General features: G+C 37.2%; 1 protein-coding gene across 1 annotated transcript; it reads right to left on the minus strand.

Moving 5' to 3' along the window:
• Window positions 1-2799: 2799 nt before the first annotated feature.
• On the minus strand, window positions 2800-11464 carry rd3 (retinal degeneration 3, GUCY2D regulator). The gene is made up of 3 exons (XM_088909336.1): window positions 11356-11464; window positions 6731-7043; window positions 2800-3171 (listed from the first exon to the last, which is right to left on the minus strand). The coding sequence occupies exons 2-3, from the start codon at window positions 7018-7020 to the stop codon at window positions 2874-2876; spliced, it is 588 nt and encodes a 195-aa protein (XP_088765462.1). The 5' UTR covers window positions 7021-7043; window positions 11356-11464; the 3' UTR covers window positions 2800-2873.
• Window positions 11465-12866: the final 1402 nt, after the last annotated feature.

Here is a 12866-nt window from a genome sequence, read left to right on the forward strand (position 1 = left end):
ATTAAAATATGGCAGTCACTTTTTGTTGGTACAACTTATTAATGCATCTTGATCTGGACCATCAAAAAGATTAAATGGATGGCATGTGTATTCCATTATGCTAAAAAAATGCAATTAATATAATTACAGTGCTTTGAAGGAGATAGTTACTCAATCTACATCATCCATGTGCTATTCTATATTCTAGTCATGCATACACTGAGAATTCTGACGTTCTAAGCTTGCTATTACAGTACAAGTACTAATAACAGTGTTTTGATCCCAAAGCTTGAACAATGAAAAGGCCTTTATCATTCTCTAAGTAGTTAGATGAAAAGTGAGCAGAAAGGTAACTCTAATATGACCCCCCCAACTCCAGCTTCCGGATATGGAATAAATGTCTTTGAATTCAGTGTCATTCCGTTTTGGATTTTTTGATCAAGTAAGATCTTAAGTATGTGAGCTGTTCAACATCCCTCTTATTATTATAAGAAAACTGTTTCTTTCAGCTAAGGGTACAACACCCCCTGACCCTTTCCTAAGAAGTGTTGGTCACAAGGCAGGATTACAGTCTATCATAGAGCAAACACACACAAGCACACTTGGAAAATTTATAGGCAACACTTAACCTAGGCAGCATGTCTTTTTAAGATGAGAGGAAGTCGAACCATTCAGAGGACACCATCAAGGAAAAGCATAGGAAAAGCATAATTAAACTCAAGATACACATGCCACTGTCTTGCACATGCAGATCTGATTTAATGGCAAACTCGCATTAACACCGTGCTAAATTTTACATCCTCAGTATTCCTTTAAGAGGCACTTTGCTTTAACTATGCTTTTATCCCTTGAAGGGAAAAAAAAACATTACATCTGATTTTCTCAGTAATATATATGTACATACTGTATATTTCGAGTATTAGTTCTCAGCTATTGCTGTAATTCATGAACTCATCGTCACCAATTTGGTTTTCACAAGCTGCACCTGCATTTCTATTGACTGCTCCAGCAAAGCAGAAATCTTATCCACTTCAGGAGAACTGAACTGTACTGAACTGCTTTGTTCTATTAAAGCAGTGGGAGTAGTCTTTTTTTGTTGTTGTGATGTCCCCGCTTTTGCAAACACGTGGAAGTTCTTAGGGAATGGGAGGGAGGGAAAGCCAGTCTCAATCAACTGTTAGAAATCTTAATCATTACTGACTTTTGCTACTGTATATATCTCACACAAACATCTCTTTCTGCATTTTTTGCCTGGATCCCTTCTATACCTCATCTCCACCTTTGCAGCTACCCTTTGGTTAACTCTGTCTGAACAGGGTTAGAGCCTCTTCCTCCTCCTGTGACCAGGAAGCTTCCCCTTTCTCAAGCAGGGTAAGCCAAGCCTTGCCAGTTAATTAGGCAAGCTAAGTTGCTTGCCATTTCAGCAAGCCAAAAACCATCACACTGAAATACTCATTCACAAAGCATTTGATTGGGTGTCGTTATTCTTCATGCAATATAAAAAAGACTGAAAGATAACCAAAATAAGAAAATAACTACTAATACATAGTATCTGATACCTGTGAAATGCAGATGAGTATTGAGTTGCACCTGATGACATACATTATGCTTTTAATTGAATAAATATGAATAGGAGCTTATGGTACTGTGTATCAGTTGAATTTGTAACAAAATATGCACCAAAAATCTGTACTTCTGTTATATCAATATTAATTTTACTATTTTTTAGTTTGGGTTTATTTGTTCCAACATTCGTTTTGCAAAATAGATTTATGATTTTATGTTCTATGGTCAGTAAAACATTTACCTGTGAGACTGAGTCACTCGTATGTGCAGTTTGTGCGTTAGGACAATAAGCTTGTTCTTGTTGTTGCCAGTTAAAAGAGGATCCAACTCTCCTATCATTACTGTTCCAAATATCACATCTGTTTTGACAGGGTGTTGTTCATCACTACATTGAGTAGGGGCTGGGGAAACCTAGCCCCATTGTTGTAAATATGTACAGAAGAATTTGAGCTTATCTTGGCAAGCAACAGGCGTAAGACAGGATACATCCTGTAAAACCCTGTACGGGATGCCAGTCCATCAAAATACAGGCAGATACAAACACAGACAAGTACACACACACCAGGGCCAATTTTCCCAGAATCCAAGAACAAACCTAGAAAATAAAACCTTGTCATGACATTAAAAAGATTTATTTATCCCTGTAAAGACTGAGTGACCTTTTCCTGTCTAAAATCTTTGCTGCATTTGTTCATGTTCCATGCAGCAAGATTTAAAAACAGGTTGTGAATTAATTTAGTAATTATTGCTAGATCATTTTATTGATTTTTTGGTACTTTCATCCTTAGGCATGATATTCATTTTGGGGAATATTTTGTTTTCTATGTAATGGAAAAGAGTTAACTTTGAAACTCTTCTTTCAATTAGATGAAAAAGCTATTTTTTTCCTGTAAGAATTTTGGAAGCATTTTTGTAACCTCTTTAGGTTTATGAAATTCAGGTCTTTTTATTTTGCACAAAATGTATTTTTTGATTACACTTGGAAATGTTTTAGGTGGTAGCCAAAAATGCTAAAGAAATAATCTTTATGAGGCCTGGTTTAGTCTTATCAGTAGAATCCCCCCTGTCAATTACAAAGACAGTGGTTTAACACAGTCTTTATTTTTGTTTTAACAGTGTTGTTAGATAGGATTGTATTAATTTGAGAGCTTATGTACCAAAAAGGGGTATTTGACAAAAAACTGAATGTTTAACTGAACATAAAATGGGGAGATAAAAGGTGAAAATATGTCCATGATGATACAATGTATGGACATTGTTTTACTGCAGTAGAGGCTTTAGAGACCCACAATTAATTAAGAGCACAAGCTCCCAGTTCCTTCAGCCTGTCAAACCCCCTTTTTGTGTCTGAACTCTGGCATGCTCCACACTCGTCTGCTGTGCTCCATACCCCTTTCCACATCCTCGGAGACAGTCTTGATGTCGCTGCCGAAGGGGTATATCCTGACACGGGATTTGAAGGTCATCAGCGACAGGCTCATCGCCCGCTTGTTGTTCCACTGCCTGGAAAGCTTCTTGGTTTCCTCCTCGTCTTTCATCTTGTCCAGGGCCTCCAGGAGAACAGAGCGAAAGAGCTGAGACACCTCATGGACCTCGGGTTCATACTCTGTTACAAGCTGCCTGAACCTGGGAGAGATCAAGGATTCATTGATCACTGTGGAAGTCACAAACTATGGAAGTCTTTGTCTATGGAGCAAAGACTGACCATGGGAAACTCTCATGTCTGTACAGTTGGCTCAGCCTGGTGGATCCTCTTTAACAGGGCACAACCCAGAAAACACCAGGACTATTAATTATTCTCCTCTCACTCATAGGCCCATTTCCGCTGCAACAGTGTACAGTCTTTCTCAGTGTGGCAGCCTCTTTGAAGAGCATTCCCACTATGCCCAAAACATGCATCTTCTGTGTGGTACCTACACACCCAATGAAAGTAGTACAAAACTATAATTTCATTGCTAGAGACACCCAGAACATAACAGCAAATCAGTTCAGAATTCTATCGACACTTTTGTGTATGCTATCCTGAATTGATTTTTTTTTCTTTTAGACTGAAAGCCAAGCTATACAACAACCTACAGTACATGTGTAATTCTGCTCCTGCTGAAATTACTCCTGTGGCTCACGATAAGCACTATCGAACAACACCACAGGCCCCAGCTTCAAAGTCTAATCCCCTTGTGGTAAAAACACTGCCCACCTTCACAGGCTAGCAGTAAAGCTGTTTACTTCAAGATCACATTATAACTCGCTTCCTTGCACTAAAAAGAACAAGGCTAACACAAAGCAGCTTGGGACACCCACAAATACTTTTAATACGGTTTAAGACTCTTGTTAATTTTGAATTCTCTATATACTTGTGTACTGCAAATAAAAAGCTCTGTAAGAGCTGTAATATAAGTGTTTTTACATAAGCAATTGGCATCCACCGTGTGGTTTCAAGCATCTGCTCATCAGATTTTCCTGTTTCCCAGAATTGCCAATAAAGCTGGCTTAGGCTGCTTGGCAGTTCATTATAAGAGAAAAGGCTTTGCCACCCAAAGCTACTTATTTTCAAAGAGAACCCAATACGTCTGTTAGACTCTTTAAATAGATGACACCTGCTGCTTATACTGTAGCTTTCTTCCATTAACTAGCCTGGTTCCTTATTTGTTTTTCTTTGCTAGAGTGTCAGACCACTCACTTAAAAGACAAGCTATATCCCTTTTCACTTATATTATTTATGTTTCCTGCAGATTTCAATTGAGTATTTAGAAGATGAACAGATATTGATTCATACATTTCTTTTAGTTGCTGTTGAACTATTTGAACCATTTCAAATTCCAAAGTAAAACCAGTCATAGAAGACATTATTGTCACACTGCTACAAGGGTCAGGTTAAAACAGGTGGCTTTTCTTTGATGAAAAAAAGACTATTGTGTTCTATCACGGTTTTTTCAAAATACACTGTGGTTACAGAGGTTTAACTCACATCAATTAAATTGAATGTGGATTTCTTAAAATATTTCCACGCTTGTTACATTATACTTCATTTTTGAGAAATATTTATTTTATTGTGCATACATATGAGAGGGCATGCACAAATATTAACATGTTCCATAAATGAGAAATGATCCAAGAAAACATTTACACACTAGTTATTTTACTCATATATTTCTTTATTCAATTTTATGTATTTAATTGTGATATGTATAAATGATATGCATCACTATCTTGTCAAGATTATGACTTAAAAACATGTTTTTATTTTTGCACGCTGCAGTGAATGGCCATGCACTGCTGTAGGAGGTCATTTCCCATGCCAAAGAGAGGCATTAGGAGAGATAGCTTTGAGCTAGAGAAGTTCAAAGAATCTCTTTCACAGCCTCGCTCAAGATCACAAGTGCACGGATAAGATATCCAAGTCACAGGAGCAGCTGTTGTGCAGCAGGCTGTCCAAACCCTGGCCCACACAACTTACCCAAACTGTCCCTGTCGCTGCAAAAAAACCCAGTCAGTCAGTAAATAATGTCGATGTCAACATATAGAAGAAGCAAGAAGCAAAACTTAAAAATCAAAGATTTTTCTTCCAGATGTTTGCACAGTGGTGCAGTGGTTAATATTGCTGCCTTGCAGTGCCGAGACCCTGGGTTCAACACCTGGGGTGAAATGTGTATGTGGTTTGTACAGTGTATGCTCTCCCTTTGTTCATGTGGGTTTCCTCTGTGTGCTCCAGTTTCCTCCTACAATCCAAAGACATGCTGGTAGGTTAACTGGCTACTAGATAAACTTGCCCTGATGCGAGTTTGTGCATATTTGTGTCTGGATGTACAGTATCACGTCTTGTGCCCTTTGCTTGCTGGTATAGGCTCTGGCTCCCCTGTGACCATGAAGTGGATAGAAAAGGGATTTCTTAAAATATTTTACACACAAGACCAAAATATTACAACAGACTGATGAGGATTGCTGTCCTTCAGGTTCTCTAATCTTGGTGAAAAGCAATGAACACTGGAGAGTTCAAATGAACTCAAGCTAGTTCTGAAGTGGTCTTGATTGAGTTAAATGAGCAATAAGCAGAAGTAAATAATGATTATTTTCATCTTGTGTTAATACCAAAGATGATTGGAGCACATCAGCTTAACAATGTTAGATCTTTTCTTCATTAAAGAATGTACATAAATAATTTGCTAGAAAATGTTTTTCTCTGATGTCTCATTTAGCAGTACGTGACAAGTAGCAGCAGAAATGTATTCCAAAAATTGCCTACAACATTTTGTGTTTTAATCAACAATGGAATCTATCATTCTCCTTGAGAAAAACAAAATGTTTTTCCACTGCTCAGTGACAAAAAATATTCTGGGTAGGTCAGCCTGAAATCACTATTGTTCCAACAATTGCTTTACCAAATACTAAGTACAAAGGAAAACTTAATTTGGAACTTAAAGGAATCAGACTTACTGATTCCTTACTTACCAGCTTATTTATTTTTGTCCGTATGTATTGTGTGTTTTCTGCTGCTGCGAAATCTGATCTTGGGTAGGTTTTCATTGTGAATTCTCCATTGGATTGGTCACTTAGCTGCTTGGGAGTGACCTCTTAATTCAAATGACCTCTAAGAAAACGCTCACACAATTTAATGTTGATTTTCCATATCAGATTTTTGAAAGTCTTTTTTAATTGTTCTGTTCCATGTCAGACTTAACATTGTAAAGGTTTGGATTCTGCCATTTACTGTAGCTACATTTTTAAAAGTCAGACATCTGTCTATTTTTAACCGCTTTATCCAATACAGGTTCATGAGGGAAGAAGGCAGGATACTCCCCGTACAGGACGTCAGTCCATCATAGGACAGACAGACACTAACTCAGTCACAACAGGGCCAGTTTTCCCAGAAGCAAGCTAACCTACCAATATGTCTCTGGACTGTGGGAGGAAGCCAGAGCTCCTGGAAGAAACTCCCACAAACATGGAGAACAAACAAACTCCAAATACACATCGTACCCCAGGTCCACAATTGAACTCACGGCTCCAATTCTGCAAGACAGCAATGCTAACCTCTGCGCCACTATGTCACCCAAAAAATACATTTTATTTCCTAAAAGCATCCATACATGCCCCACATCCAGAACTAATGACAGAGACTAATGCTCAGAGTTAAGTTCTTCGCCAAAGCATCAGGTAGTGAAGGAGCATTAGAGCAGTGGTTCACCTGAGGATTAAAGCCCCACAGAAGGAGGGATGTATCTTGGAACAGACGTCCTCCAGCTCCAGCCTCTCTCCAGGCGTGATGTCATAGCTGTTCTTGGGGCTGCTGACCAGCCAGCTGTAGTCCACGCCAGTTTTGATGCGGCGATACTCGTTGTCTCGTTCCCGCTGCAACCTCTCTGCTTCTTTCAGCTGCCAGCGCAGCTCCAGCATCAGGGTGTCAGTCACCATGTCAGCGGGGCTTCTCTGAGCCTGCCGGAGGTACGGCTCGTTCCACCGAAACCACGACGCCATGGACCCCGCTCACACCTATGGAACTACGTTATCAGGAGACAGAGACAGCAAAATTTCACTGCAAAGCTTGCTAATTGCCTTGCCTTTCCAAAATGTTCTAAAATGTACATTGTAGTTACTCAAATGGCGCTTAGTGCTTAAATTTTTTCAGATAGTTGAATCATCTACATCAGAGAACAGTGCCAAATCTTTTTTATTAGGCAAAAACAATTAATTGAACAAATAATGATTATCACCTTATTGTTTTTCTCTACAGTGTCTGACTGGTGAACAGAGTCAAGATCTATAGCGATCTATAATGAGAAGGAAAAGAAAATGTGGAAACTTGGTTTCCAGAGGGAAATGTTCTGATTGTGTTTGACCTCTTACAACAGATCACCTTTCACTAAAGGTTCTAAGGCACTTTCTTCAGCCTCCTTGTGTTGTTTTAGGTATTGCAAAATTTTCTTTATATGTTTTGGGGCCAAAATACAGCCAGGCTTTTAACTTTAATATTGTGGCAAATACAAGATATATTTTTGGTTTTGCACATCAAAGAAAACCTACAGATGTTAAAGAATACATTAAATACAACAGAAATCAGATCTAAAACCAGTGATGTCTTGCTTTGATGTGGGCCTTCTAAAACGTCCGTTAAAATCAAAACAACCACAGATACCAAATACTGAATATGTACAGTATCCAAACATCTGGCCTTTTAACTTCTTTAAAATTAATAGATTGTCGACCAAAAGTAATTGAGTAAATAACTGAAATAGACACCAAAGCATAGTGCTCTTTCCACATATTAAAAGAGGCAATTAGTTTCTAAATGCACTTTGCATCTGCATTTCAGGGATAGGGTGCTTCACTTTTTTTAAGGCAACAAACTGTAAGATATGACAATGAAAGTCAATGAACACCCTTATCTGGAACGATGATAATCTAATTTTGTATTGAGGAAGTTATTGGAAATATTCTATTTTTATATACAATATTTGTGTTACAAATAAAATCTTTATTTGGTATAAATATATAGTATAATATAACAGTATTTCAATGTTTTTGTAAGCAGAACTAATTGACTGCTGTCAATATCCAAATGACATACTCTACATACCCATTTAAATAAGGACATTTTACTGAAACAATTCACATGGTGCTTAAGTGTACAAGAGTACTATCCCCTGTATAGGATTTAAACTGTGCACAAACAAGCCCAGAGACTTAATTACAACTTCACACTGCTGCCACATTGCATGTCTGGGAATCACATAGAATAGTGTTGATAGCTGCCTTGTGTTAGTTGTCTCAGTTAATGTAATATCACTATTAGGTGTTCCTGCTTATAATAGTCCCACCACTGCTGTGATTTTAAACTGGTATCAGTTTACAATTTCGAATAAAACCTATAAAGCAAAATTAGTGGATCCATCTATCCAAAGGAACACTTTTAAAAAAGAGATGATCTGATGATATTTCTTAGCCTCCTTTATTTGAAAGTTCTGACCCCACATGCTATTTTGGTCTGTGTTAAATTAAGTGTGTTTTATTTTATATGATGTCTTTTTAAAAAAAACATAAGAGTAATATAATGCAAGTTGCATACTTCCAAAAAGCACAGACATGACACTGGAGTCCAGAGGAGTCCGCTCTGTCACAAGAGAGGACTCCAGTCTCTGTAATAGGCACCAATCTAGAATCTCCAGGTGCCTGCTTCCCCATTTCCACCACTACCTATTGTACTGAACTGAACTGCCACAGAGGCAGACACTGAAGACTGAGCAGTGTGCCCTAGGAGAGATTAGAAAGACAATGACTCATGCCATCTTTTAAAACCTTGACTAACCCTTAACTAACCCTTTTTGTTCATTTTCTTTGACTTTTTAATTCTGCGTAATTGCCAGACAGGAATGCCCTTTCACGTTTGATAACTGTGGGTCAGATTATGGTCACAACAGCATTGTCAAGATTTACAGAACCTTTTCCTGATAAAGAAAAAAAACAACAAAGTGATTCATGCATTTATTTATTTCTTAATAGATTGTGCTGATATAAGACAATTATTTGAATATTTATTTTGTCTGATTTTAAAAGCAATGGAATAAACAGCACAGAGACATAAATTGGGATCATCAATACTCACATGGAAGCAGCTGAGTTTGTTGATCAGGAGACCACTGTAAAGAAAATCTGATTTTCTCTCATCCCCCCCCCCCCCATTTCCTTCCACAGAAGGCTAAGGACATTTGGAGCAAACCACCCAACCAATGTGGTTAATACAGATTCATGGGGAACCTTCAGGAACTAACTGGGTGAGGATGATTGGATCAAGAAGAGTTACTAGCAACATAATTCAAAACACTTAGTCTATTAACTGTTCATTTTGTTACAAAATGTTCAAAATCAAGAGAGCGTTAGCTTAATAAACATAAATTCATAAAAGGTGGCTAAGGTCTAAACAAACTTACTTTTACTGCTGAGTAGTGTGTCCAAAACTAATCTTCCTTTTCTCCAGCTGTAAGCACTTGTTTGTCTCATTATTCTATATTAATCCAAAAGGTGATTTTCCATAATTACTTAAATGCTTACATCTGTGGAGTATTGTTACAAGAAAAATCAGATTAACACAAAACTAAAACAAATCTGCTGATTGTTTAGTAAATACTCAGATATTTTCCTTTCATACTGAAAACGGGGCGTTTTTATTGTATATACAGTACGTATGTTCAGCCAGATTTAATTGAAGCTTGTAACTGCATCATCCCTTTTCTTGATAAGAATGAGTAAATTAGTGTTCACCAGAGGATCTTAGTGCATTCTATCTTTTAAAGATATTACTTATAAAAACTGCAAAAGTAATGAGCAATTAAGGCAGCACTCATTGTAAATATGAATCAACCAGTGTGATCAACTTTCACTGGTTATCACAACATGTTCAGAAATCATATGAAGAAACTTAGGAATTCTGTTGTTTTTCAAGAGTAACCAAAAATATTTTTCTCTAAACACTGACTGACAAATTTCAGAAGAAAAATACCAAAAAAAGCAATAATAAAGAAAGAAAAGATAATTACGCCAACATATGTACTGCTAAAATTAAATCAAAATTTGCATATGTATCTCAGAGTAAAGAAATCAATTTCTCTATACCCATATTGTTCTCAGGTCCAAATGAATCTTGCGTTGGTCTGACTTTGATGCTTTTGTTACTTCTGTGATCTAACAGTCAAGGAGAGTTCTCTGAGAATAAACCATGTGCATATACTGTATATTTTGTGTAATCTTCTGTCTTTGCCTTTTTGTACCTCCTTCGTAAGGTCTCAGCTGTTATTACTGTAATAACTCAAACTGTTATTCCCCAGTTTAAAACCTAGGCAACACATTGCATCAATTAGCCATGTGAGACTTTGACTGTTTAATGATGCATTAAAAGGCTGGCTTCATTGCATGGTGGCATGAGAATTAGTGCCACTGCTCCTTGAGAGCTCCTTGAGCACAGATCTCGAGGTTGATTCCAGACTGGAATATCTGTCTGTGTGAAGTTTGCATGGTCTCCTGGTGTTAACATGGGTTTTCTACAGGTGATTTGACTACCATTTCCCACAAACACTCTGGTAACGTTTGACTGGCTTTTCTGAACTGTCCCTTTCACCATTGCCCTGTGGAGCTATTAGTATAGGCTTTGTTTTGCCAGGACCCTCACCAGGTGAAATAGCTTCTAAGAATGAATGGGCAGATGGGCTGTGCATTACAGACTTTCACACACTGATAGATTTTGTCTCCAATGAAACATATTTCATAAATGACAATGTGATGGATTCAGTTTTCTGTAATAAAGCCTTCTCACTTGAAAAGTGTTTAGTGTTCTTTTTATCTGTACTATGTATTGTATTTCAGGACCATCATTTTATGTTTTTGCAACATTGATTATTGGATTTTCTCATTAACAGAGATGTTAATTGTTTTTATGATGAAGCATGCTTTTTATAAAACATGTACTCTTCTTCATTTATGTCTGCCTTCTTAATCTTATGCTCCAATTAAATATTCTCACTCCTTCAAATGGATTGAAGAACATCTGATTTCACAGAACATATTTTACTGCACTTTATTATAATTTTTACTTTTTTGCCAATATGTCAGCATGACTTTTTCCAAGCATTTTAACATTGTATCTTTATAGCATTTCTTCATTTTTGCAGTTGATGCATTACATTTTTGAACCTGCAAACTACCACGAGAGCTATAAGACTTCCATTTATCATAAAGAATACCTTAGTCCCTTGCTAACTATAGATTTTCTTCAAGCTTGAACAAATACTCTTCCACTATTTCTTAAACAACTTAACCTACCTGGGTTGTTATTCCTTTAGTCCAGATTAAACCTCTTCGCACTGAAGAATCAGAATTTCTGTGAACAGGAACAAAAATAGGGCAAAGAGGGACTTTGAATAAGCAGCACAGATAGGATGTTTGCTGAAGTATCGTGTCTGTAGTTTCTTTTCCAGCCCGTGGTCTCCTGGCACTTTCTGTCAGCCTTGAACAAATGGAAGCTCTGTCTTGCCTCTACTTGTTGCTTCAGTTTTGATGTACTGTCAGGGGACCTGACTGGATCACAGGCTGATGAAGCCCTCACTCCTTGATTATGATTTGCAGTTGCCATAGCAATCATTCTAAGCCTATTTGGCCACAATAAGCTCTATCAGCACAGGGAGAGAGAGACAGAAAGAGAAGGAGGGGAAGGAGAGAATGTGTGTGTGTGCGCATGTTGATGATATTTGAGTTTAGGTCAACTGGTGTCAAAGGAATTGCAGTTTGTTACATGATTGCCTGTTCTTCATTAACCTTCACGAGCTTCCTTGCTTCAGAACTCATATTTGTGTGATTTGTGTTGAGGAAAATCCAAATACCATTTTAAAACCTTTCAGAAAGAATGTGTAAAAACAAGAATAAAAATTCCACATAAGGTTGAAAACATGAGGACACCAAAGAAATCAATACAATCTTTAAAAACATTGCTCTGGTAGAAGTCCCAGTAGCATCAATTCTTCAATGTGCAATTTTGAAAACGTTGCTTGAAGTACTGTGTGGTGTACTGTGGGTGTTTGTATTGATCATAAAGTATGTCTATTGGAGTTCTTCATCTGTTATAGAATGTTTTCTTTCTGTTCAGACTTCGTTATTTTCTTTGAAATGCATAAGAGCATTTCTGAACTGTTGCATAATGACATTAATGTAACTAAACAAACTCAATCTTCACAAAATGGTTTATTTTAGCAAGATATTTGCTTTCCCGTTTGTTCTTATGTATTCTCTGCTGTAGTTCTTCTTGACTAAGAAGAATATATCTAATTAATACTTAAATAAAACCTCTATAATACTCCCAAATGTGATTCTAAACACCAGTATTTTCATGTAACGAGGATGTTTAGCCATTTGCTGTAAGACTGAACTGGACAAGAGGTCAAGACTGATCCTCTTTGATTAAACAGAACAGATGCCTGTACTAATCTCCAGCTTTAACACTGAGCACTGGGTCTGAGGTCACAACGAACACACTGTCCGACATCTATACCATTTAAGTGGAATTTGTCAGTATTGCTCATGAGGAGTACTCTTCCTTCGGCACAAAATACCATTCTGTATAATCTTGTTCTTTAGACTCTCTTGGGAGATTTTAGTTCAGCTTCAATACAACAAGGCAAATGGAGCAGAAGGTCAACTTGAACATAAGCAGCTTTTGTTAGAATTTACAAGTACATAAAATTGAATTAAATATCAAAAATGCTTTTTAGACTTGAGCATTGTATTAATGTATGATTACTTTTTATAAGTCAGCACTGAACTTTGCATGGCAAATAATT

The sequence above is a fragment of the Atractosteus spatula genome, chromosome 2 (assembly GCF_055471065.1).
Source record: "Atractosteus spatula isolate fAtrSpa1 chromosome 2, fAtrSpa1.hap1, whole genome shotgun sequence".
Lineage (NCBI taxonomy): Eukaryota > Metazoa > Chordata > Actinopteri > Semionotiformes > Lepisosteidae > Atractosteus > Atractosteus spatula.